The sequence below is a fragment of the Euprymna scolopes genome, chromosome 15 (genome assembly GCF_053919585.1).
Source record: "Euprymna scolopes isolate OS-2025 chromosome 15, ASM5391958v1, whole genome shotgun sequence".
NCBI classification, from domain to species: Eukaryota; Metazoa; Mollusca; class Cephalopoda; order Sepiida; family Sepiolidae; genus Euprymna; species Euprymna scolopes.
The window spans coordinates 115636777-115662646 of NC_136496.1; the positions used below are offsets into that span (position 1 = coordinate 115636777).

The 25870-nt window shown below is 36.1% G+C and overlaps 1 protein-coding gene across 2 annotated transcripts in view; it reads right to left on the reverse strand.

Annotated features, from left to right (window-relative positions):
* LOC145294078 (adhesion G protein-coupled receptor L1-like) overlaps window positions 1-25870 on the reverse strand; it is a 1162895-nt gene that overhangs the window by 471929 nt on the left and 665096 nt on the right. For both annotated transcript variants that reach the window (XM_080141133.1, XM_080141131.1), the window contains exons 10-11: window positions 24768-24872; window positions 21791-21998 (exon numbers count right to left, since the gene is read on the reverse strand). In XM_080141133.1, the coding sequence (XP_079997259.1) occupies window positions 21791-21998; window positions 24768-24872 (313 nt within the window). The remainder of the gene's footprint in view (window positions 1-21790; window positions 21999-24767; window positions 24873-25870) is intronic.

Here is a 25870-nt window from a genome sequence, read left to right on the forward strand (position 1 = left end):
ATACTGTTTAAAATACATACATACATACTGTTTAGAGTACATACTTACATACTGTTTAGAGTACATACATACTGTTTAGAGTACATACATACATACTGTTTAGAGTACATACATACATACTGTTTAGAGTACATACATACATACTGTTTAGAGTACATACTTACATACTGTTTAGAGTACATACATACATACTGTTTAGAGTACATACTTACATACTGTTTAAAATACATACATACATACTGTTTAGAGTACATACTTACATACTGTTTAGAGCATGATACTTGACTTTTGCATCTTAAGCTTTAATTCAAGCCATAATGTATTTAAAAAAATCTATATAATTATAAAAATCAAATGATCTTGTAACAGGTGTTGTAACCCAACATCCGGTTTACGACTTACGGTTGCGCATTTACATAAACATAAACCCATAACGTAATACGGAAATGAACGATATTTAAAAAAAAAAAAAAAGCAGAAAGTATTAACAACTATTTATTTGGATAATTTAAACGAAAAAAAAAATTAGGACGGTGAAAACGTACACAGTAAAACAATGTTTTATTGTGGGTTTGAGTATTTATTTGTAAGGCAAATTTAAAAAAAACATTTACAAATAAATAATCAACGCGACAATAAAACGTATTGTTTTACTGTGTACGTTTTTAGCGTCCCAATTGTTTTTTTTTCGCATTTAAATTTAAAGCTATATCAAAATTTGAATTTAACTTTAAGTATTATGGTATCTGTTCAGTGCATATTTACCCATATATGACAAACCACTTATAATTCAATGGTTATAAGTTTTTTTTCCAAAATAAACAATTATAAACAGAACGACTCGTAGAAATCTATCTATATTTTTTCATTTTAATATACTTTCATAGAAATGTTTCTGTTATATCAGAAAAACTATTTTCTTTACGTTATAAGTGTCACACTCATACATTAATTTCATAGCTAATATAACATACCGACCCAATGGGTCACGGGTAGTCTGGTAATTTTATAAAATCAACAGTAGTTTCTCTACAGTGCAATGTAGACTACAATGTATTGTGATCTAAGTCACTGCGAAAGGCATATGAAACATCATCCCGGAGCACTGCGATGGGTCTCTAACTAGAGCAGGCAATCAATCGATTTCATCGATTCTAACGATTTCGACGACAATAGAAATATTGGTGTGTAAAACATTTGTTGATCATAATTCAATCCCGGGCAATGTGGGGTCTCCCTGCTAGTTTATATATGTATGTATGATTTTAAAGAATAAATATTTTGACCAATAAAGGATTCGTCTTGTAAATAATCGTACACATAAATTTTGTCGCTTTGGAATATGATATTTCTTTCTAAATTGTCACATACACACACACACACAAACACATATTTATTTATTTATTTATTTATTTATTTATGTAAATATAATCATATCTTGCCACGCTGTGCAAACCGTTTCGATCATTATTGCTCTCATCAGGCAAGAAAAAATTAAAAAAAAAAAAATTGAGAACTTTTTATTTAAAAAAGAAAACAATATTTTACCATGTATAACAAATAGCATTGTTTAAATAATTGATATATATATATATATATATATATATATATATATATATATATATAGGGTATTCAGACATGACAGATTCCTTGTGCTTAGAATTAGTAGGTTTGAAAACATTTCTTAAAAATCATATCAAGTTGGCCTAAAATTTTTCGTATTTGACCGACTGTCCTTAGCTTTTCATTTCTATCTCAGCTCGAGTAAAAAAATATAATACTCGCATATACATGTATCAGTTTCTTTCTGTTTTTTACTTTATTATTTTTAAGAAATCCACTTTAAAAATATTCAAACGATTAGAATCATTGAACTTCAACAAGAGTCGTTGATAGGGCTCAATCAAAGAGAGCAAATCTATCATTTTTGGTCTTCCAACAAAAAGAAGGTGGACCTGTAAATTCACAATTGTCCGTTCGTCTGTCCGCACTTTTCTCAACTACGCCTTAAAAGTTTTTGAAATTTTGCACAAATATGAATTTACAAAAAAAGTAACAGAACGGATTTCCGAGAAAATTGCTAAAATTAACACTTTTGTGCTTATTAAAAAAATTGATGCTTTGGATTTTTATAAAACTTTCTGAAAAGTTGTAACTAACTGTTTTCTATATAATTTTCTTCGTCTATATTTCGCGATAACTCTTGGGTGTGCCCCAGGGTATTTTTTAGGGCTAATAAAACACTTAATTTTTTTAGACTATTTTATCATATTTGTCCAGAATTTTCTGTGTATGTCATTTTTAGAAGTTTTGCATGGTGCTGGACTCAAATTTATATATGTTAATGCCTTGGGACTTTGGGGCTAAATAAGAGATTTAGTCATTTTTTTTTTTTTTTTTTGCATGGTGCAGAACTCAAATTTATATATGTTAAGGCCTAAAACTGTACCTTTCGTTCATTTTCACAAGGATTTGACTTTCCCTGGGAACTTTTGAGGCTAAATGGGGGGGGGGGGCAAACGCTGAACTTAGTCATTCTTTTTATGCCTCGTTCATTGTACACTCACGGGGTGACCACGCATTCTTCACTTGTTATCTTTGGTTTCTTTACCTCCACATCTTTTCTTCTTTATTCCTATATTTCAACATTTGTCTTCTTTACATACAACTAAATTCTATTCCTTATTTCTATTTTTAACAACATGTGACGGAACTTCCTGATATTAATTCCCGGTGACACTGAAGACATGATATTTTCATTTCAAACTTTGCTTTCATATAAGCTGTATCGCCTGAAGAGGTCTCTAGTTGCTAGTAACGAAACATGATATTTAATGTGTAGCAACATATTGCTGGTTATGTAAAAACAAATAGACAATATATCTTGCCCTATTTCGGTATTGAGCACTATTGTATTAACCTCGTTAAACTTCATTGGTTACTTCACTTCTGAAAATATTAACAATATTAACTTTGTATTACATATATATACATACATATATATACATATATATAAGCATTGCATAATGTATTACATGCATACATACATTATATATATATATATATATATATATATATATATATATATATATATATATATATATATATAGAGAGAGAGAGAGAGAGAGAGAGAGAGAGATTTATAAAGAAAAACCTCACCAGAACATATATGAGAATACAAAAAAAAAGATTAATAATTTAAGCAACGGGATACTTGGTACATTTCATGCGCTTGAGAGAGGGGGATTAAGTCGGTCCAGTGAGTCTACTATTCATTGAAGTGTTTCAAGTTTTTTCTGTCTTATGTGTCATCAGGAAGTAGACAGAATCTTCTCTTCTTTTAATCATTTGATTCAGTCAACTTCATTTTTTTTTTTGTCTAAGGTCGATATTTGCCATTTCCGCTCATATTCATTCCCTCCATTACGACTTGGTTATGCAAAGCTAGTACGCACAAAAGGTTTGTATCGGCAACGCGGATGAAGAACAAGTGAGATGAGTAGCTAAAACAACGAGATAGATTAATTTTGTAAAGGTATATATATAAAATTAGATTTATACATATTAACGAAATTAAATTAATGAAATAGATACAAACCGAATGATATAAGAATGGAATTTCGTATTTCTGTATAAACGTATTGATTATATATATATATATATATATATATATATATATATATATATATATATATATATATAGAGAGAGAGAGAGAGAGAGAGAGAGAGAGAGAGGGAGAGGGAGAGATATAGATATAGATATTTCCGTGTATCGTTGTACAGTTTTATTAAATTATTCAAATTATTAAGTGCGATAAGATTTAACTTCAAAAATCGAATTTACGACACATTTGCACTGCGGATATGAGAATCTATTTTTTTATTATTATTTTTTTTTAAGTCCGCCAACGCCTGAACACGAACTGCAAAGCGATCTTTCTGTAATCTAATCTTTCTTCTGTAATTAAAAAGCTCAGAGTCTAACGAACGCGTACGTGCACCATTTTTATTGTCGGTGTTATTCAAAATGGCGGACGCACTTTCGATTTATTTGTGTAAAGTTTCACTTGCAAAAAAAAAAAAAAATCATTCCATAGCTTCCCACGAGTATATTGTTTAAACTGCTTACCATTGTTTCCTTGTTGCGTCCTTACATTGTGATTACAAGTTCTGTCGGTCTCTCCCTAAGTCTGTAACGCTTAAGCTACATGCGCACATTGGATAAACGTACCTTATTGCTCCCGCTAAGGCGGGAGGATCAGGGTTATGTTTTCCATCGAGTTTGACCAATCATCATCAAACTTATCAGTTTTAGCAAAATATCATCCATGGTCTAATTTAGAAGTGATTAACGGAAATATTAAACGTTACACTTGTAGCGATAATTTCCGTTTGGTTCATTTCTGGATGATCAACATTAACATTTGTAAAGAAAATTTTGACCTAATTTTAACTTTCGATTTTTCCCAATTTGATTCACGTATTTGATATCCTTATACACAATTTCATAAATAAGTAAAATTTAAACGCGCTGATTAAATGCACATATAGTATATCAAGTGTGTGTATGTATCTCTACAATACTCGTATCTCACTTCGTGTTCCACGATCAATTTTAGAATATCATTTTAGTTTGTCTGTCATGAAACATAATTGTCGTCAGTCTGTCAAGATTAAATTTAAAACAGCAATTTCATTGGTATATCTCGATTTAGTTTGAACTAGCATTTTTGTTAGTCTATCACAGTTCAGTTTGAAACAGCATTTTCGTTGATACTTTTTTTTTAAGTAGTCACCACTTATCAAGGCCTGGAGGTCAATCGAGGATAAGGATTAAGGAGTGTACAGAAGTCAATGGGACAATATCGTAGTAATGTAACGCTCAAGTTTGAAATAGCATTTCAGTTGATATGTAACGCTTAAGCTTGAAATAATATTTTGATTAATATATAGCGCTTAAGTTTGAAATGGCATTTCGTTGCTTAGTTTGGAAATAGGATGTTCATTATCTGTCCCACTTCAGTTTCGAATAGTATATTTGTTGGTCTGTCATGCTTAAGTTTGAAATTTGTTGACATACCAGGATTAAGTTTGAAATAGCATTTCATTTTCAAGTATCTGTCACCTTTTATTTTGAAATAGTATTTTCGTCGATTAGTAATGCTCAAATTTGAAATAAAATTTGCATCCCAAAACTCGCAGATCGAATTGACACATGTGAACAGTATATGTTCTTTAATAAGTATAAGAATAGGAAGAGCACAGATCGGAATCCAAAACAGATTTCGGTCTTGAAATGCCAACCGTCACTTCCGTTTACAGTCACATTCGGTCGCAAAGAGTTCGATCGATTTGCCTTTTAATAGTGATGTAACGTAGTCGTTATTCTTCTTCAACGGGATCATTTCAGTTGAAATGAAATACATTTATTCATGGTTCATCCAAAATAGCGCATTGCCTCTTGTTTTAAAAGTCTCTTAGTTTATGTCGTTTATCTTGTAGTTAAAAGTCACTCGCCACCACGGGTCAAACGTTCATCTTCCCCGGGATACAATTTCTTCCTCGGTCTTCGCTACGTGGTGCATTTTTTCTTTTGTCACGGTGTCGTCACATCCGTTCAGACAGTCATTTGCATACGTTCATCAAATGAGATCATGCTCCACTAGATTGCGATGTCGATTTTAAACATCAATATGGCAAAGAAGCTTCCTATGGCAAGAACTTCTCAAATGAAAGAACAGTACTTTATATCTGTAAAGATCGTCAGGCAGGCATCTTTTTTTTTTTTAAATTGAGGTAAAAGACGTACGCATATTTAATATAGGCTAAAATTATTATCAACTTGTTCTTCCATAAATATCGAAGTATATTCATGAATCTTTTTAGACATCGCCAAAAATGGCCGAAAAATCAAGTTGTTTTTTAAAACGAAATTACAATTATTAAAATCCAGTATTTCTGAGTAACTTTTTTTTCCAGAAAGATAAAACCCTGAATTTTATCGTACAGAAAGCAGAATAATGTAAAACTTTTTCTACTATTTTTAATTAAATTTTAAATGTTAAATTTTCCTCAAAAATTAACAATTGGCATTTTTTTTTGTTTTGCACAAAAACGTATATAAATAGTTAAAAAAAGGGTTTTAGAAAGAATTAATTTGTTTATTTCTTGTCTAACTAAGATTTAGGGTGATTTTCTATGAGAATATGCAAAAATATTATAATATAAGTACCTAGATTTCAAATAATTTCAGTTATTCATATAGGCAACCAGTTACTTCGCACCGATTTGATTACAATGTTTACATTTGTACTTGATAAAAAGCAAACTACGGAAGACCAAACAATCAAAAAAAAAAAACTTATTTTTCAGTGACGAAAATTTCAATGTATTATTAACGCTGAGGCTGGCCAGTACCAGATGGGTGACCATTTGTATGAGTTTGGTTTTTAATGTGTATGTGTGGTGGGGGCCAGGCAAACGTTTTCAAACAGGTTCGAAAAATGATATTTTTAACACAAAGGGCATAATGTTTATCGAATTTTTTTTTGTATCGATTCTTCAAAGCATGCCCTGTTTAATAATGGTCATGCATTATTCGGCTCGCTAAAAAAAAATTGTTAATTTTTTTATCAAAGATTTTAAAATGGCTTTTTTCTTATAAATATTAAACAATTTTTTTTGTTTTGCTTAACTTAAATTAATTATTTTACTTAACATATTCACCGAATTTCACATTTCAAAACTCAAAAGCGGGATAATTAAACACAATCGAATTTTTGATATTCAAACGTCAAAATAAGGTATGCGAACAAGTTTTTTTATCTATAATCCTGTCCCTTACAACAACACAATATGTTTTGTTCAGTTTCAGATGATTATGTTAAGCATATTTGGAACCCCCTCAAAACAAGGAGTTTTGTAAGCAAAAAATATATATATATATATATATATAAATATCGTTTATGAAAAATAAGTACACTGTTATAAAGTTCATACTTCTCTTAATAATCGCTGAAAATTTCGTATTGATTGGATAATTACCTGATTTTTGGTAGATTTTTAAAAAGACGGTTCGTCAAAAAGTACTTACCTGCTCCCCCCCCCAGTTTTGGCGGTGCCTAATTTTTTTGAAAAAGTTTACTTATTTCGAAATATTTTATCCAAAGTGGAAACTTATTATTAGCTTTGAAATGTTTTATTGACAAATCTGGAACATCTGTTTCACCCTCCGACGTCATCTTTTATTCTGTCTGGCTAAATCGAATTCTTTTGTCAGGCCGATTCATACCACGTTACATTTCAGGTGATTCGTTGTCGCCCCAAGAACTAAAAAACGCTTCCATATTCCAATAGTTGCAGACGTTACGCATTGTATAACTGTTAAAGATTTACTACCTTTCTTTTATTGCGTTTAACAATGGTTTTCGATGGCATCATTCATAGAGATTTCTTTACAACTAAAGATTGCGAGTTGAATCAACGGAAAGAATATTTGGTCCATTCAGCAGAATAAGAAGTGAAATATTCATGATTTTTTGTAAAGAGTTATGAATATTTCGTTTCGGTTTGCGCAAGTACGATGCATTTCGTTTTTCGGTGTGTACGAATTCGATACATTTCGTTTTTTAGGTTGTTATGTGTTGTGGAGTACAAATCACCTTTATTTGAGAACTAAGTGGAATCAACCAGTTCTATGAATACCACTGGTTTCAGAGACTAGATGGAGACATTCATACCATGTTTAACCACATGCTCCGAACACGTTCCTCTCATATCACTTTAGTGGCTCCTGTATTCTTTATGATAAATACATATTATATTTTATACATTTTACACTACTTGTGGTTTCTTTCATTTGTGACCCCTAGCAAGCGTCTACGACATTATGTAAGACGACCTTCTTCAAGACCATCTCGGAAAGAAACAAACAGTGAAATGTTGTATGAACCCATGAGCAAATAGACAGTCAACCAAGGATATTAACCCTAGACGGGTTGAACAGGCTTTCTACGAAGGAAGAAGTTTCGGTTATGTCCAAAAATACACTACACAAAGTTAAGACACCGGAAGAGGACTCAGTTCATGTCAATATGAAATGGAAGTCCGTAAATATGAAACGAAATACGAAACAACATGGAAGTAATGTATTTCCAAAAATATTTTAGTTTTAACACTTCTTGTGCTATCATGAAACAATAAAAAATAGTAAACTTTTATTGTTTACATTTCTATAAGTATCTTTTTTAACACTTGTGTTATCACGAAAAATAAAAAAAGAATTTTTATTATTTACATTTCTATAAATGGTGTCTGTTTGAAAAAATATATTTATAGCTTTCACAAGTTTTTATCACAGAATCTTTTGTCATAAATAATGTATACTATCCCAAAAAGCGTTTTAAACATTTGTATAAAAATAACGAAAGAAGTTTCGGTTTCGTCATCCAATTGAAGGTAGCTACTTTGTTTTATAATACACTAGCATGGGTAACCGGTGTTGCCTAGGTGGGGAGAGGTGGTATACTTAGACTATTGAGCAACCTAGCCCCGAGAAAAAGAACATTTTTACATCAAAGTAGCAGCGAATACCCGTGCGAACGAAAAAAAAAATAGCCGCAGTAAGCAGAATCGAACTTGTAATGCGAAAGAGGAAAAGCAAATGAAAAAAGCTAACGTGTTAACTGTTTCTGCCACAGGGACTTATGACGTCACGGACCTTCGAAATAAGGTTTTATAAACGTTCATTGAGATTGGTAGGCATATGACTTGCAAAAATGTCGACGCAAAAACTGACCCCTTCTTGCAAAAACCGCTCAGTTGACCAACACAGAATTAATTTTTGAGGCCAATTTTTAGATATTTTTCATTCGATATACTGATCTTTCTAGCGATACCAATTTTGTTATTCTATGCTGCGTCTGTCAAAAGTCTTTGGCATATATACAAACTCATACAAACTAACACACATTTTCCCTTTTATATAATAGACTAAGCATGGCTACTCAGCGTTGTCCGGGTGGAGAGAAGTTGTATACTAAGGCTATTGAGCAACCAGAAAAAAAACGTTTAAATCAAAATAGCAAAGAGTACCCGTGCGAGTGCAAAAAAGCCGCAGCAAGGAGGTAGGCTCGAAATTGTAACGCGAAAGAGGAAAAGGAGGTGAAAAAAGCAAACCTGTTAGCTGTCACGGCCACGGCGACTTATGACGTCGTGGGCCTTCGAAATAAGGTTTTATAAACGTACGTTAAGATGGGAAAGTAAAAATCGGCCACGTTTATTAGGACAGAATTAATCGTTTGGACCAATTTTTATATATTTTTCATCCGAGAGATCGTCTTTTATAATGATTCACTTTTGTCACGGTCCGATGCGTGTGTCAAAAGTTCTTAGCAGACATACAAACACACACTCACACACATATTTTCCCTATTTAAGAGATTATTTATGACAAAATTATGTGATAAAATTTGTAAATTTTTTTAAATCATTTCCATATGAATGTATTTTAAATATTTAGAAAAGTTTTTTATAGAAATATAAATAATGAAAGTCTAATTACTTTTTTAGAATAAAACATTTCCATATTTGAAATATTAAAAATATTTATAAAAATGTAAAAAATATAAGTTTGTAAGACGTGGTTCTATATGGTTTCATTTTCATTTCATGTTTATTGACTTCTATTCCCTATTTATTTAAACCGAGTTCACTTCTGACGTCTTAACTTTGCGTACTGAAGTTTTAGACATAACCGAAGTTTCATATGAATATCAAGTTCACTAGGGGTACCTAGTAGCATGTATGTCCGTGAGCAACGCACAAACCTGTCCGGTGATTCTTAAATCCAGTTTATAAATAATCATTTTAACACGTCTGTCGTTTATCGGCATTAATGCATCTCGATATAATCAACTATCACATACATTGAAGATGATCAAACGGTTCACCCATGGGAATTCAAATAAAATCACCGCGAAAAGTAATAGGGAACACTACTACGAGTAAGCTGTGTGATATAAAAATTATCACGTTGGTGTCCGAGCGCGCGGTAAAATCACTAGCAGAGATGTTCTCTTCAGCTTTCGTTTAAGGCAGTAATCTAGGAGAAGGATAAATAATTCCGCTGGTGACTGTAGCTCCCACTGATATAAACTTCTACTCCTTTTGTTGGCAGGTTTCCAGCCAGTTTAAATAGTGGGATTGGTTATGTGAAAAACATTTTAATCAACCGGGTAAATTGTTCTTATGTTATTTTTAGTTTTCAAAACATGTAGAAAGAGTCGAACCTTCAACCCCTGTAAGACTATCTGTAATCAGAGTTTTTTTTCTGTCTGTTTCGATTTACTCAAAACCGCACACACCTCGTCTTTTCATGTATCGTTCTCTTCTTCCTCTTCTACTTCTTGCTCTTTTTCTTCTTTTTTCTTCTCAGTCGTCAGAAGCGTCGTCTTTTCTTGACTACGTTTTTCCTTCTCGCTTCTTGCTCATAGTGACCCGTTTTAATGCTAAGCTGAACTCTCGTGTTTGCGAGAGAACACGAGATTTTGCGTGATTACTTGGCAATATTAACCGGCCGCCGCCATCTTGCCATTTTTCTTTGGACGTGCCCGCTTTGCAGAATGCACACCTCGAGCGTTTGTCAGGTAAGCCCGTCTGTTCGCAATTTATTACACACTCCCCCCTGATCTCATTATCACAGAAAGAGCAGGGAGGCGGTGGCCTTTTTCTTCGAGTGCTTCTTCGGAGAGGGGGATTCGGGGCTTCATCATCGTCTGCGCTGTCTTCCGTGACACGAAGGTCGGCGAACCTAAAGCTGAGCATCGCAGTATCACTGTCCGGGTCTTCATCATCAGCAGGAGGGTCAGTACTTTGAAGGCTACCACTCTCAGTGTCGCTGTGCGTTGAAGCCGTCATGAACCAGAATGATGGGTCGCTGGTCACGGATTCAATTTCACTATCTTCGTCAAGCGGCAGCTGCGTTTGGAATACTGATCTTAAGTCTTTAATATGACGAGGTACTCCATCAACTCGCACCGCCTGCGGGCTGATCACTTCAGTGACATGACCGGTTCCGTAGCGAGTCGTGCACTGGCCTCGGGGTTTTTTAACCCAGACGACATCTCCTTCTTTTATGTTCTTTTGTGGTGGCTCCGGTTCGGGTAGTGAGCTGCTCTCCAAACCTCTCACCCTGACACGGTATGTATGTAGCGCGTTGGCTGGCGCGGTGGAGGGTGAAACATCGTCCTTAGGGGTGACGTTGTACCAATAGACTGCTTCAGGTACCGTACACCCCTTCCGCGCTGCGATTGTCTTAACCGTTCTGTGATTGCGCTCAATAATCCCGTTTCCCCTGGGAACATGGGCACACCGAAAACGCAGATGGACACCCCAGCCATCTGCAAACTGTTTAAACGGCTCACTAACAAAAGCGGGGCTATTGTCGGTGAGTATCTCAGAAGGAGGGCCACGCTCGAGGAACACACCTTCCAACTCATGGATAATGGCAGCCGCGTCCTGCCGGCGAAGGGGCCGCCACAATGAAAACCTAGATGGTCCACAGTCGATAAGCGTCAAAAAATGCCTCCCGTTGTAGTGCGTTATGTCCATCGCAATCCTATCCCAATTACGCTTCACACTGAGTATTCCCTTCTTCCACCGGACAGGTGCTGGGTCGATCGATCGGCAGGTGTTGCAGCTTCCCACAACAGATTTCACAGCCCTCCGAGACACAGAGGGGTCAACCAATCTGGCGAAGTAAAGCGTTCGGTTTACACCGGGGTGCCCGCTTTGGCAATGGACATCATTAATATGCTCCGGGCTGAGTCTATGTCCCACTGCAGCGCAATTTACAGGTGTTGACTCGTTCACTTCTTTTGGCAGGTCTAGCCAACGGCGTGGCACTCTGGTCAGACGATCCGCCTGATTCAAACAGGACTGCACCAGTGTCACATCTATGACCAAGTCGTATTCCTTAGTGGTTTCGGTTAGGGTAGCAAGCCGCCTCCGGATCAACATTTCGGCCGACGCCTTCGTTGTCAGACGTGCTTTTCCGTTCAAGGCATTGGTCATCCACCGATGCACACACGTGGAATCCGTGATGATGTGAAGGATTCTAGTCTGCCACTGAAGCGCTAGATTGACTCCTTTCAGTGTAGCATCGAGTTCAGCTAGGTTTATATGCTTGGCGTCATTCTCCGGCCGAAGCCAGCAGGAATCTTCTATTATCCTTCCGTCGACCGCCAGAGCAACGCCAAGGGCAAGTGAGCTGGCGTCTACCCAAACTGTAAATTCACTCCCATCGACGCACCAGCTCCCCCGTACAGGGTCATCATTGGTCACTCTGGCCACAACTTCCACCAGCATGCTTCGCAGGGCAGGATCATGCACCTCATCGTCCCATCCAGTTGACATAGAAGTTGCCCGTCGCTTTATGGCCGCTACAGCCACTCGGAGCCACCCACACACAGGGAAGTGACCCACCAATTTTCCGCAAATGGAAAACGTGCTCCGACGTGTGATGGTAGATGGGATTTCCGGGATTTCACCACTCCTTCCCCATTGAAGGCCATCTGCACTTCCGCTCACCTGCAGTCCGAGCACTTTCGCCCCGTCCTGTAGCCGCTCCGGCTCCTTGCACGACAATCCGAAGTGCTCGAAGTTTTCTTTGACCGCCTGGGCAGACAGGAGGCTCCCATTGACAAAAATGTCGTCTATATACGACGATGTCGCATGTTGCACCGCTTCATCTTGACGCCGGATCGCCTGCATGATTGCTGTCATGATGTTAGGGGCTACATTCAGGCCGAATCCTAGCCTGGTCAAGCAATAGCGAGTTCCTTTGATCACCACCGTCTGGAACGGCCACAGCGATTTCTCAACACGTATTTGCAAGTACGCTCTTCGCAAGTCCAGTATGGCTGCTTCCGCACCCTGCCGCCGCCACTCCCGTAGTTTATGAGCACAGACATCAGCCCCCGCAGTGTGTGGGTCAACGTATTCATTAAGTTCTCGGTAATCAAGAACAGGTCGAACTTTCTGCTTGTTCTCTTGTCTGACAGCCATCAGGGGAATTAGCCCCCGCGGGGGCCCGAGCTCATCCTCTGGGTATGGAACTAACCAGCCATTATCAAGCCACACTTGAAGTTCTGCCTCGTACTGCCCCCTAAGCCACGCAGGAGGAGGATACTCTGTAAGTCGATTCCGCAATGACACTGGTGGCTGGTCGCCTGCCCATTTCCAGGACGCTGTCCAAGTGTTTGTGCCCTTATCGTATTCTGCATGGAAGTCGGGCTCATCGAGAGTGATTGCTGCACACATTTGTTTGTTTGGTCGAGAGAAGCTCACATCACCGGCGCCGTTCACAGTAATTCCGCCTAGCTGTGTGATAGCGTCCATTCCAAGGAGAAGGTCATATCCGAGCAGCTCCCCATCGACCACTAACACCGTCACAGCAACCGGAGAGTCATTGCCAATGCTGATATGAACAACGCTGACCCCACAACACACCAATGAGCCTTGGCCGACAGTAAGTACAGGGATCCTTCGTTTCTTCCATGTGGCGCAATATTCCTTTCGAAGAAGAGTTTGGGTACAGCCGGTGTCAACCAGCGCTGAACGTTCACATCCATCAACTTGAACTGTTACTGCAGGCAGCGCTTTGTTCAATGCCGCGTTGAGGAGGGTGCTAGCGCTGCGGCGTCCTCCCCTTGCCCGTTTCCCGGACAATTCCGCGCTATGTGGCCTGGCTTATTGCATTGGTGACACCGTATTACTTGTCGTGCTCCATAATTAGGGGTGCACCTTGTACCGCTTTTGCAGTCTCTGGAAAAGTGGTTGGGGCCACCACAGGTATAGCATCGTAGACCCTTCGTTGGCGAGTCCAGAGTGTCAACAGCTGCGGAGACTAGTTCTCGATCGTCTTTCAAGATGTTTCGCGCTCTCGCCAATAACTCCTCCAATCCAATCTCAGTGAGTCTTGACGATGCTCGCAGCAGTCGACTTGCCTCATCCGGAAGTCTCGACAAAAAGGCGCATGCAAATATGCGATCACTTGCACCGCCGAAGGGAGTGGCAAGCTTTTTCAAGTCGGCCATGTAGACATCCACTATCTCCCACGGCCCAAGTCGGCGTTCGGAAAACTGCCTCCAGGCGACAAAAGGGTCTGTACCAAATGCCCCGTATAGCGCTTGTGTAATCTGCTCCATGGTCGGATCCTCCCCTAGCTGCTGGTACACGGCATAAGCCCTTTTAGTGAGTCTCAATGGGATAACCATAGCTGGGTCTTTAATCTTGCACAACCGGCAAACGCGCTCAGCCTTTTCCAGCCATTCGACCACCGAGGGACCAGTGGGGGAGCCATCGAATTCCGGAATTAATCTGATGTCAAATTTCTCCATACCAAAGCCGAGATAGCTTGTAATCAGAGTTTTTTTTCTTTCTGTTTCGATTTACTCAAAACCGCACACACCTCGTATCTCATGTATCGTTCTCTTCTTCCTCTTCTACTTCTTGCTCTTTTTCTTCTTTTTTCTTCTCAGTCGTCAGAAGCGTCGTCTTTTCTTGACTACGTTTTTCCTTCTCGCTTCTTGCTCATAGTGACCCGTTTTTATGCTAAGCTGAACTCTCGTGTGTGCGAGAGAACACGAGATTTTGCGTGATTACTTGGCAATATTAACCGGCCGCCGCCATCTTGCCATTTTTCTTTGGACGTGCCCGCTTTGCAGAATGCACACCTCGGGCGTTTGTCAGGTAAGCCCGTCTGTTCGCAATTTATTACACACTATCGATTTAAATTGATTGTTCACTCGCACTTTTAAATCTTAGATCATGCAGTACGAACCGCCATGTTTAGGGAAAAACGCTTAAGTACAGAATGATTCTGGACGGCCTCATATGTCCATATGAATAATTCAAGTGTGGATTTGTAGAAGTTCTAGACTTATTCATGTTTAGATAGAAAGATCTTATTACTTTTTAATATAGAATTATTGGTGCTTCTACATTATACAAACGAAGAAAAAAAATGAATTTCAAGTGTGACTAACAGTACCTACGTAAGTGCAAGGTGTCAAATAGTAACATATCCAAAAATTAAGAACGATAAGGTAAAAAATAATTATTAATGAATAAAGAAATTTGTGAAAGGAAATGAAATCACCAAATTAGGCTTACTAAAAAAGAAACAAGTTTACAGGAAAGATAATCAAGTTCTGCTGCTTACGTAACGTGACGAACGTAATTCAAAATGGCGAACAAAATTATAAACTTTATCGAAAGTTTTTATTGATAATTTTTCTACCTTATTTTTCATAATTGTTGGATCTGTTACTATTTGCGACAGGACAGTTACGTAGGTACCTTTTATTTTACTTTATATTCAATACTTTTCGTTTATATAATATATTAGCATCGAATTATTATTTCAAAGGGTATTAAATAAATAATATGTTCGAAATTCTATCTCGGCTCCAGAGTTTGACAAGAATGTTTTCAAGTTCAAAGACGTGCACCTGAATGAGTTCGGGTGTAGCATTGGCCAAAACGCAGTGAATATAAAAATTAAGTGGAGAATAGTAGTTCGAATAATCCAAATACAAATATTTGCCTGAAACTAACTGAGCCACACACTTGTCCTTTCTACACGACATTCGTTTACCACTCTTTTCCCTCTCTGTTTCACTGTATCGCGCGCACGCATGCACGCTCTGCATTATTTTTTTTTTTTCTTTTAGAATAATCAATAAAATAAATGCAATGATATTTCTAGATTCACTTGTTTTTTCTAGAAATAAAACGGCAAGAAGCATTTTAAATGTTATCGGCACACGGAAATAGTTGGGGAAAAGATAACTTCCGCTAAACAAACTCCACTTCCGATCTTCTGACTGAGTCTTGTTTCCGGTTTACAAAAATAATCAAAATGAAGGTGATAAAAAATATTTTGAATTTTAATTAGATCTTTTATTTCCATATGATTGGAGGCGTGAATCATGGTAATATCTTAGAACACTGAATAGGTTAAATATTTATACTGCGTTAGTGCAGCCACCATTTTTGTTAGGAAATGTTTTACTATGTATATGAATAGTTTCAATGCAAAACGCAATAAATCTAATGTCTAATTCAGAAATCAAACTATTAAAAAACATTTCAAATCTAGAATCGACTGTAAAAAAATTATTATAATTGAAATAATAGAAATTAAGACGGTAATATTTTAGAGTATGGTAGCGCATATTATAAACATTTGGTAGTGATAACTTTAACATTTAAAAATAAATGAAACGATTGTATAACTTCTGTCTAAAATTACGGAAAAATTATGTTTCGCCATTGTTCGCATAATAAAAACCGATTCGTCCGTCAACTTATGGATGATGGATAATTTGCGCTGTGAGTTTATTTAAAGTAAAGCTGCCTTGCACACTGCCAGCCTTACTATCTCGTCCCAGTCATACCAAGGACAGGATCCAGACAGTTGAAGGCTAAATGGGATATCCCCCTACATATGTGTTCATAAGACTGGCCAGATCGCTAGTCGGCGGTTGTTTGAAATCTGTATAATATGGCGTGCCTCCACAATCAGACTTAAACACAAAACGAAGTCCCTTGTTCTTTTAAATAACACGTAACAGGAACGAATGGCAAGAAACAATGTTTATTTTCCAGTGACAATGTTGACAGCATGTCTCTGCAGGTTGTGACTCCCCGCTCTTCCGGAAAGAGTAGTTAATACTCGACAGGATTCGAACGAAAGTTGGCAAAACACGGAAGAACTTGCACAAGTGGGACGATGTACAAGACGCTCGGTGCCCCTGTAACGCCGATGTGTAGACCGTTGGACACATCCTTGAACGAGACGTGATCTGATGCGGATCTCAAGGATGCCTCGGATACTACCCGACGATGAATTTCGGGACGGAGCGAAACGCTATGATAATGAATAGCATAGTTTTTACTATGGATGTTGGCAAACTCCACCTAATCCCTCGTGTACGTACCTGATTCTAAAAACAAGGAATCTGATAAAATCAACGTCAACAACAGAATTAAGCAGGTCAAAAGTCATAAAAACATAAAAATGAGTTAATCAGTGACGTAGTAGAAGAGTTGTTAAAATTTCAAATTAAAAATCTGTTGTTACGATTTACTAAATCTTGTGTTACACTATATATCATATTATAAATATTACAAAGTTAATGTAGAAACGATAATATGCTTTTGAGATGTGTAACATCCGTTTCACGCTAAAGTTTGTTTTGTATGCATGAAAATATACAAGCGAAATGAAGACAAAAGACTACGGTGAGAGTATGTAAAATGCAGCTTTAGTCGTTAAGTTTGTCTTCGTATGGTTTCCTCGACTTGAACTTGAACTAATAAAACATGAAATAATAGCAATACTACAGAATAGTAAACATTCTAAAGCTTATAACAAACAAAAGATGGCGGAATCCGTCCATTGAAAATGATTTGTAAGATATTTTCAAAAGGAGAAAATATTACAAATCGATTCCGCAGATTTACACGAGAGGGGCTCCAAAATGTTTTTCTTGGTAGTAAGGGTAGTAGGTTTTGGAGTGCAAAATATTTTGCATTTTACTGTTGAAAAAATCTTACCAAGTCTTAAAACTCGGCAATATAATTTAGGTAGGATTTGGGGGAATGGATACGAGTTCTTGAGTGTTAACTAATCGGTGCTTTAACCAAAAAGAACTTCATATCGTAACTGTATACGACAGATAAAATACTTTCATTTTTTTTTTTTTTTTTTTTTTTTTTTTTTTTGTATTTCTCTGTGAACAATAAAACTGTCTATATTTATTAATATCGTCAATTTCTGTAGTTGACTGAGTATGCTTCTCCGATCGCGCTCAGCCATTATCCGGTGTTTTTTTTTTTTCTATTGAGCAATGTTGCGATGGCTTGTTCAATCTTGACTAAGGTATCCTCTAGTTCTGTGCAATTCTAGAAGGTCCAACGTCGCAGGCTTTGTTTTCTCACTCATTTGAGAAAGGCTTATTTTATTGCTAATTGTCTGAGCCGCCGTTACCGGAAATGTCGACAGGGCTTTCCGGGCATTTTTTTTTCATGCCATAGTGGTCTTTCTCTAAGACGCTGGCTTTTCAAATTCTACTTTTCGATACCCGTGGGAGGAGGAACATATATAACCCCACCCACCGCTGCGTGTGTTTTATTTGATATGCTATGCATGAGCTGAATTAAGAGTTATTTGCATGTTACGATGACACTCAGACAGACATTAAAGAAAAACACAATTTCTTCTCACTGTTATATTAATGTTATTTTAATTACATTTTTTTTATTAAATAAGGTGAAGAATTATTTCAAGCTAAATTAGCTGAAGCGATTCCACATTCGGAGCTACTGTATCATCTTGCTGCCTTCAATATAATCGATCGTGTCATTTTAGAAAATGGTTTAGACGCACTCACTGATGTCATGACGTTGTTAAAACTGAATCTCCAAACGCCACCTGAGACAGACGAGCTATAAATAATAAAGTATAGTTTATAAAAAGAAATCTGTTGCATCACAGAGGAAACGTCTAGTCTTACTTATTTCAAAATAGCAAGAACCAACGCAATGTGTCTTTTAGACACCGAAAACGAAAGCGTAATTTAGGAAATGCTAACTTTTATATAGACTTCATGTGCTTAGTTCAGCAAGTTATTTTAAGCGATGATTATATTAGGTTTGATTTAGCTCCTCTCTGAATCAGAAAGAGTTATCTCCCTTAGAACTGAATAGTCACGTGCACATTTAGGGGCGTTTTCAAATATATGCACAGTATGTGGCCCTAGCATACGGTGTTTTCAGGTTACGATGTTGAATGCGATGTTTTTCCGGCCCCTGATTATAGTATTTGTCCAATCTTACGGTGTTATTTATTATGTTAATTGAATAAACACATGTGTATTATATACTGTAATGTTTTTTTGTTACTAAATTTTAATTTTCTATCCCGAGGTTTTACTGTATATACATAATTATTCATAAAAAGTAGTAGCGTTCGTGTGTGGTGTGTGTGTGTGTAAAACTCTTCGACAGCCCACATCACTGGACCGATCATGACCAAACCTGGCATGATGATGGTCCCTTACCTATGGATGGTGCACACCATTTTTCAATGTCAAGGTCAAATGTTCATGTCATATTTAATGCGGATCTTCACAAACTCACTCATTTAGGAATGGTGCACACGAAGTTGGGCTTCGTGTCCAGCTATGGTTCCGGCCAACTTCCTGTGAATTTGAATCAGATCAACCTCATTCACCCTCATCCTCTTAAGCAATTAAACAAACGTTAACCATTGTGATTCTTTGTAATTGTTTCAATTTTTATGTGACAATATAAGTGTCAACTTTGATACAACCTATTTTGTTCATAGTTGGATTGAAGTCACTTCAGGACGTAGTTAAAAATGCTTAACACCTTAAGAAATAATTGTTCTCACATCTACTTAATACTAGAAGACTCTCGCACCCGAGATATGTATATATGACTCAACGTACAAATTTCATCACCGACGGAAATATATGCTATGGAATAGAATGGAACATTGATTCAATATTTGATACACTGTCTCGACACCAGCAAGTATTTTGGATCTCATTTACCAAAACATATTTAAATTACCGACGAAGACGGCCGCTTCGTACACCCTTCGGAATAACAGTATGGAACATCCAAATATTCTGTTTACATAGGATTGCTGGCTTTTCCCCTGGATCACTATCCTTCGACCTGGTAATAATACCCCGGAAAATATTGAATTATTTCCGATAATGAACTGCCCAGGTTGTATGAAATCCCTTTTCTTATAACTATTATTCACCATTCAAATAACAGTTTCAATATGTGTGCTGAAAAGCAAAGTGCGTGTTTATTCATAGCTGAAGATTTTGCTAACCGCATTTGATTTCCTCTGATGATATGAGCCAGTATTGAAAATCCATGGATTAAGGAATTTAACATAACTCCCCTCTATATATTCCTTGTGTCAAACAATAAATTCTTAACTCGAATATATGTGTTTATATTTTGATTTTCAGAATTTAAATTTAACCACTAAACTTATATATTGCTCTATTTTTAAATATTGAGCTTTTGGGCTAAAATCACCCTGAAAGTATTACCTCAATGTAATATCTATCAGAATATTTCACTTGATCTTTAATCTGTGACTTATCTCGTTTATATATATATATATATATATATATATATATATATATATATATATACAGGGTGTCCATAAAGTTATTTTACAGTCTTATTGTTTTGTTGTATTATATTTGTATTAATAGTTAATCAATAGTTAATAAGTTTGTCAGAGTGTGGTGTCACGTTGTCGAGAATGTGTTGGAGCTGAAGGCCTCCAATTTGAATATTTGTCATAGAAATCGTTTGCCTTGATTGCTACAGTCTTTTCGGATGTAACACGTGTATTTTCTGAGATTTTTATAAACATAACGGTGTTATTTCTTTTTATTTCTTTTGTTACAAGTAAATATTTTAATACAATATCTTACTGTACTGTTAATATATTACAGGGTGTCTGTATAGTAACTTGTATGACTGTATAGTAACTTTACGGACACCCTGTATATATATATATATATATTCTTTGATAACAATATTTATATCTTTAGTAAAGCAAAACTTATCCAGATAAGAAAAGCTCAACACTATTAAGAAGAGCAAAAAATAATATTAAATGAAACATGTAGAATAAAAATAACTTTATTATATCACCAGAACAATAAGGAAAAGTGAAAGGGAAAAAAAAATTTTTTAAAAAGGGGGAAATTATTATTTTCTTCTGCTTTTTTCTAAATTTTCCCCATTTTACGTTTTCTTATTGTTCTGATGATATAAAATTTGATATAACTTATTTGTCATCCTTCGTTTACTATATATATATATATATATATATATATATATATATATATATATATATGTGTGTATGTGTGTGTGTGTGTGTGTGTGTGTGTGAGCGAGCGAGATAATTGTTCGATACTAAACATTTAATTATCTACAAACATATACATTTCATTTTTACGCAATCATCAGTGCAGAGATTATTATTTAAACTAGTAATACGATTCGAACCTCGGAACAAATATCAACTCTAAATTCTGGTGCCCTAACCAATGGAAATAATATATCTACACGCCTTAATAGTAACTAACTCCTATTATGTTGACCAGGTGAGTAATGATAGTCAGCCGTAATAAAAAGGTTCAACACGAAGGAAAATTCAATTAAAGCTTAAATTTGACGGCCCGTATTACTCATTAAAGTGCCCGGATGAAAAGGGGGCTACAAATATTAATATTAAATATTTTATAGATAAAGGTGTAAGTGAAAAAGAAGCTGGTTTGTGTATATAGATGAAAATAGATGAGTGAAATACAGGATTTTCCAAAAGTCTTGGGAACATTCTGACATTGAATATCTCGAGAACTATTAAGGATATGGATCTGAAAAGAAACGAAGAAATTCAATGGACTTACAAAAATTTTATGCATTTAACTTTAAAATGGCACCATTTTCGTCTTACTACCATTCATAGTTAAGCAGATATGGAAAACTGAAATGTGTCCAAGACTTTTGGAACACCCTGTATTTTGACTTGCAATATCTTTTAGTAAAATCTGGTCTCTTTCAGACACGGCGATATTTTGTTGTTCCTTAACAGCTTGTCTGAGAACGCAATACGCGCCCACATAAAACACATTTATTTGATGAGAATTACATTACTTACCTATATTAGCCTTCGACTGTCGAATCATGGCTTCTTCTCGTGATAACTTTCTGTCTTTCACGTGGTACTCCAATCTTTTCGATATCACTTCAGAAAAGTTCCTCATCACTGCCATGAGGGCTTCCCCTTCCGTTCCGCTCGGCTCCGTTGCGTTCCACGCCACTTCGTTTCTCCTGTCCAGCAGATTGTCTACGATTCGTGTGATCAGCTGACAAAGATAAGCCGAAACAAACCAATAAATTAATGCTTGATTAGAAGTCAATGTAGTATTTATTTGCATATACATCTCAAACGCCTGCTCTGTGTTATTCGCTTCTATTGACATATCATTTTGTTTTCTTACTATAAATAAATAAATATATAGCATAGTCACATGAACACGCCGGTTTTCTTAAGATAACAGAGGTTAAGCAACGTTGAGTCAGTACACAATGGATGATAATTTGGAAATACCAAGTGCTATATGTGCCCTCCACTTATCTCGGCAGTGTTTCCAGTCGTTCTGGGCTTTTCCTAGCCATTAAAATCAGGTAGTGCCGACCCAGAAGAGGTATAGTTGTTGCCTGCGCAACTATTGCTTCTTAATTACGTGCAGCCACTCTACAGGGAATATCCATTGTCTCTCAAGACAGAACGGAAGCATGAAACAATTAGCGAATGTAAAATAGCAATAAAAACAAAAAGATTTAAGGGAGGTAACTCAAATTTAAAAAGATTCAAGGGAGGTAATTCAAACTAAAACTATATTGACTACAAATAACTGTGACGCGTTAATTATCACTATTATTCTTTTTTTGTTTTTTACTTGAGGGTCACCGCTTATTAAGTCCCGAAGGCTACTCTAGAATAAGGGTCAATAAGTTTTAGGTAGATGATTAGACAGCATGATCAAATGACGAAATTTGGGGCCATATTATTTAAGAGGACAGCTCAACAGGAACTTCACATTCGATTGGAAAATAATCATGCTATAGTCAGTCGAAAAGCAGCCAAACGGTATTGTTCTCCAAACTGAGAATTCTAGGAATAAAACTTTGTTCATAGAATTTTCGTTTAGTTTTAGGTACAGATAGAAAGTGAACGAAACGTTTGACTGTTGTTGTAGCTAGACAAATACAATTAATGTCCATGCAGGCTGTAAACGACCAAGTTCTGATTCTCTCTCCTCTGATCATGAGCACGTGGTACAATGGGGAAAGAGGTGGCTGGTTAATCTTAATGCATAAATGGTCATGCCTATGTAAATAAAAAAAAAAAACTTAAACCAAGCTTCTACCTTTACATCATCAACGCTCTGATTCTTGCCTAGAATCGACTGAAATTAATAGTTCTCGTCTTGAGGAGGCTGCATGTTTTGACAAGTTGCTGGGTCTGACCTCTACTTCTTATCTGACAGAATACGAACATCAAATCTGTTGCCAAGGTCGTTGGAAAATTTGTGGGATCATTCTACCGCTCCAGTAGGTGTCTCACTGTTGATGCAATTATCTACCTGTATAAGAGCTAAGTACGTCCAGCTGCCACTTGTGGGTAGGAGCTGCTAAAAGCATCTATACTTTATAGCGTTCAAAATAGACTTCGTAGCCTAGTGGAGGATGCCCTTCTCTTTTCCTTGCAACCTTTTCCCACAGAAGAGATGTTGCGAGCCTGTCTTTGCTTTATTATTATTTGCATGGCAAATCCTTTTGTGTCCCCCCCCCCAGCAAAACTTTCGCGAAAACACTCGTCAAACTGAAACCACTATCAAGAATTTTCTCCATCCTTTATCTGTGCTTAAACCTAAACGTAGATTCCACGAACAAAGCTTCTTTCTTACAACTGTACGCCCGTGGAACTCTTGTTCCCCGCTTTCTAACTAACTACAATATGATAGTCTTAAAATTTAACGTGAACATGTTCTTTATGCGTTTTTAAGATATAAACTCTACAAATAGCTAAACAGGATTTACAAATTTATATTTAGATAAATTAAAAGAATGCTTAGAAACTTATTTGGGTCGTAGTATATAGTTTTTCATATTACATAATAACAATATATATCATAATATAATGCATAAGAACCAGCTACAACCACTGTCAAAAATACCCTGCACTCTATCTGAACCTCAATCTAAACACAAATTCCATGAACAAAGTTTTTTTCCAAGAACTGCCTGCAAATCGAATTCTGTATTGCAAGCCTACAGCAGGTTCGTCTTCAAGTCTAATATAAACAAATTCTTGTTGAGCTGTCCCATTAAATAATTTAATTTCAGCCAAATTTTCACCACAACTGATCACTACGTTGTTGTTTCGCTGACCATCTTACACTTATCAACCCTTCCCGTTGAGTGGCCTCCCTTTGTAAAATAAAATTTTAGGCCAAACATAATTAACATGAACGCGTTCCAAAAATAATTAAATGATTATATATATAATTTACATTAAAAATCACAAAAAATGAAATATGAAACAGTATAATTAAATTTAAAAACAATAATTCAAATTTAAAAGTATAATTAAAATTTTAAAAAAATATAATTCAAATTAAGAATAATTCAAATTAAAAAAATATAATTCAAATTAAATAAAAGAACAATTCCAATTTTTAAAAAAAGTATAATTCAAATTTTAAAAAAGTATAATTCAAATTTTAAAAAAAGTATAATTCAAATTTTAAAAAGTATAATTCAAATTTAAAAAAAAGTATAATTCAAACTAACAGAGTATAATTCAAACTAACAAAGTATAATTCAAATTAATAAAGTATAATTCAAATTAATAAAGTATAATTCAAATTAATAAAGTATAATTCAATTTTTAAAAAAATAATAATTACAATTGAAAACAGTAGAATCAAAATTTTTAAAAAGTATAATTAAAATTTTAAAAAGTATAATTCAAATAAATAAAAGTATAATTCAAATAAATAAAAGTATAATTCAAGTTAAGAGTTCGAAAGTTGTAATTAGTTGGTGGTGGGTCCGACTGTACTCACCTGTGCGAACGCCTTTGTTTGAAACATGGTCGGATTGTAATCCGTTTGTGTCCGAGCATAACTATTTTCACCATCTTCCCAAAACACATCACGTATAGAGACAACCTGGAAAGAAAGATAAGAACGTCATGTGTTTTTTTGTTTTGTGTGTGTATTTTTTTTTTGTTTTTATTTTTAGACAAATTGAAAAAATAGAGGAAATAGGCAAAAGCTGGTCGAGTGGATTAAAAATCTTCGCTCCGAACGATCTACGGATTTTTTTAAAGTATGACTACGTGTTTAGTAGTGGCAATACCATTTGTAACCATACTCTCACGGATTACGGGGAGTGAATGGTTTTAGTTCTCTCCCACTGCAAGAACTTACACGTCAGGGTTGGAAACTGGGATAGAGAGGTCAGCGCCTCCGAAGAGGGGCACTCTGGTCTGCAAGAGTACCTGGGCAACCTCGTCAGCATTCCTCGGTAAGGAAGGCGCCGCAGGTGATTAGCAATAAAGTAACCCCTCCCTGAAAAGAGAAAAATCCTGGGAGGGTGGACTTCCTATAACTGGACAGAACTAAACTGCCATCGTAAAATCAAAAGGGACCAGATCATTAAAGGAATGGTATTATCACTGTTGATTTTGGGGGCCGAGTGTAATGAGACGCTCTTATAAAGAGACGTCGACATATAAAATGGCATTTCGTACTTGAGCATGACTATCCAACAAAACTGCTATTTCAGATGCGTACTTGGCACAACAACGATGAGGAAAGATCGCGCTTAAAGGAGACAGAGAGATAGCGCTTAAAGGAGAAAGAGAGATAGCGCTTAAAGTAGACATAGTGAGAGAGACAGTATTTAAAGTAGAAACACAGAGAGACAGCATTTAAAGTAGACACACAGAGAGACAGCATTTAAAGTAGACACACAGAGAGACAGCATTTAAAGTAGACACACACAGAGAAGTCGCTTAAATAGACACACACAGAGAAGTCGCTTAAATAGACACACACACAGAAGTCGCTTAAATAGACACACACACAGAGAAGTCGCTTAAATAGACACATACACAGAAGTCGCTTAAATAGACACACACAGAGAAGTCGCTTAAATAGACACA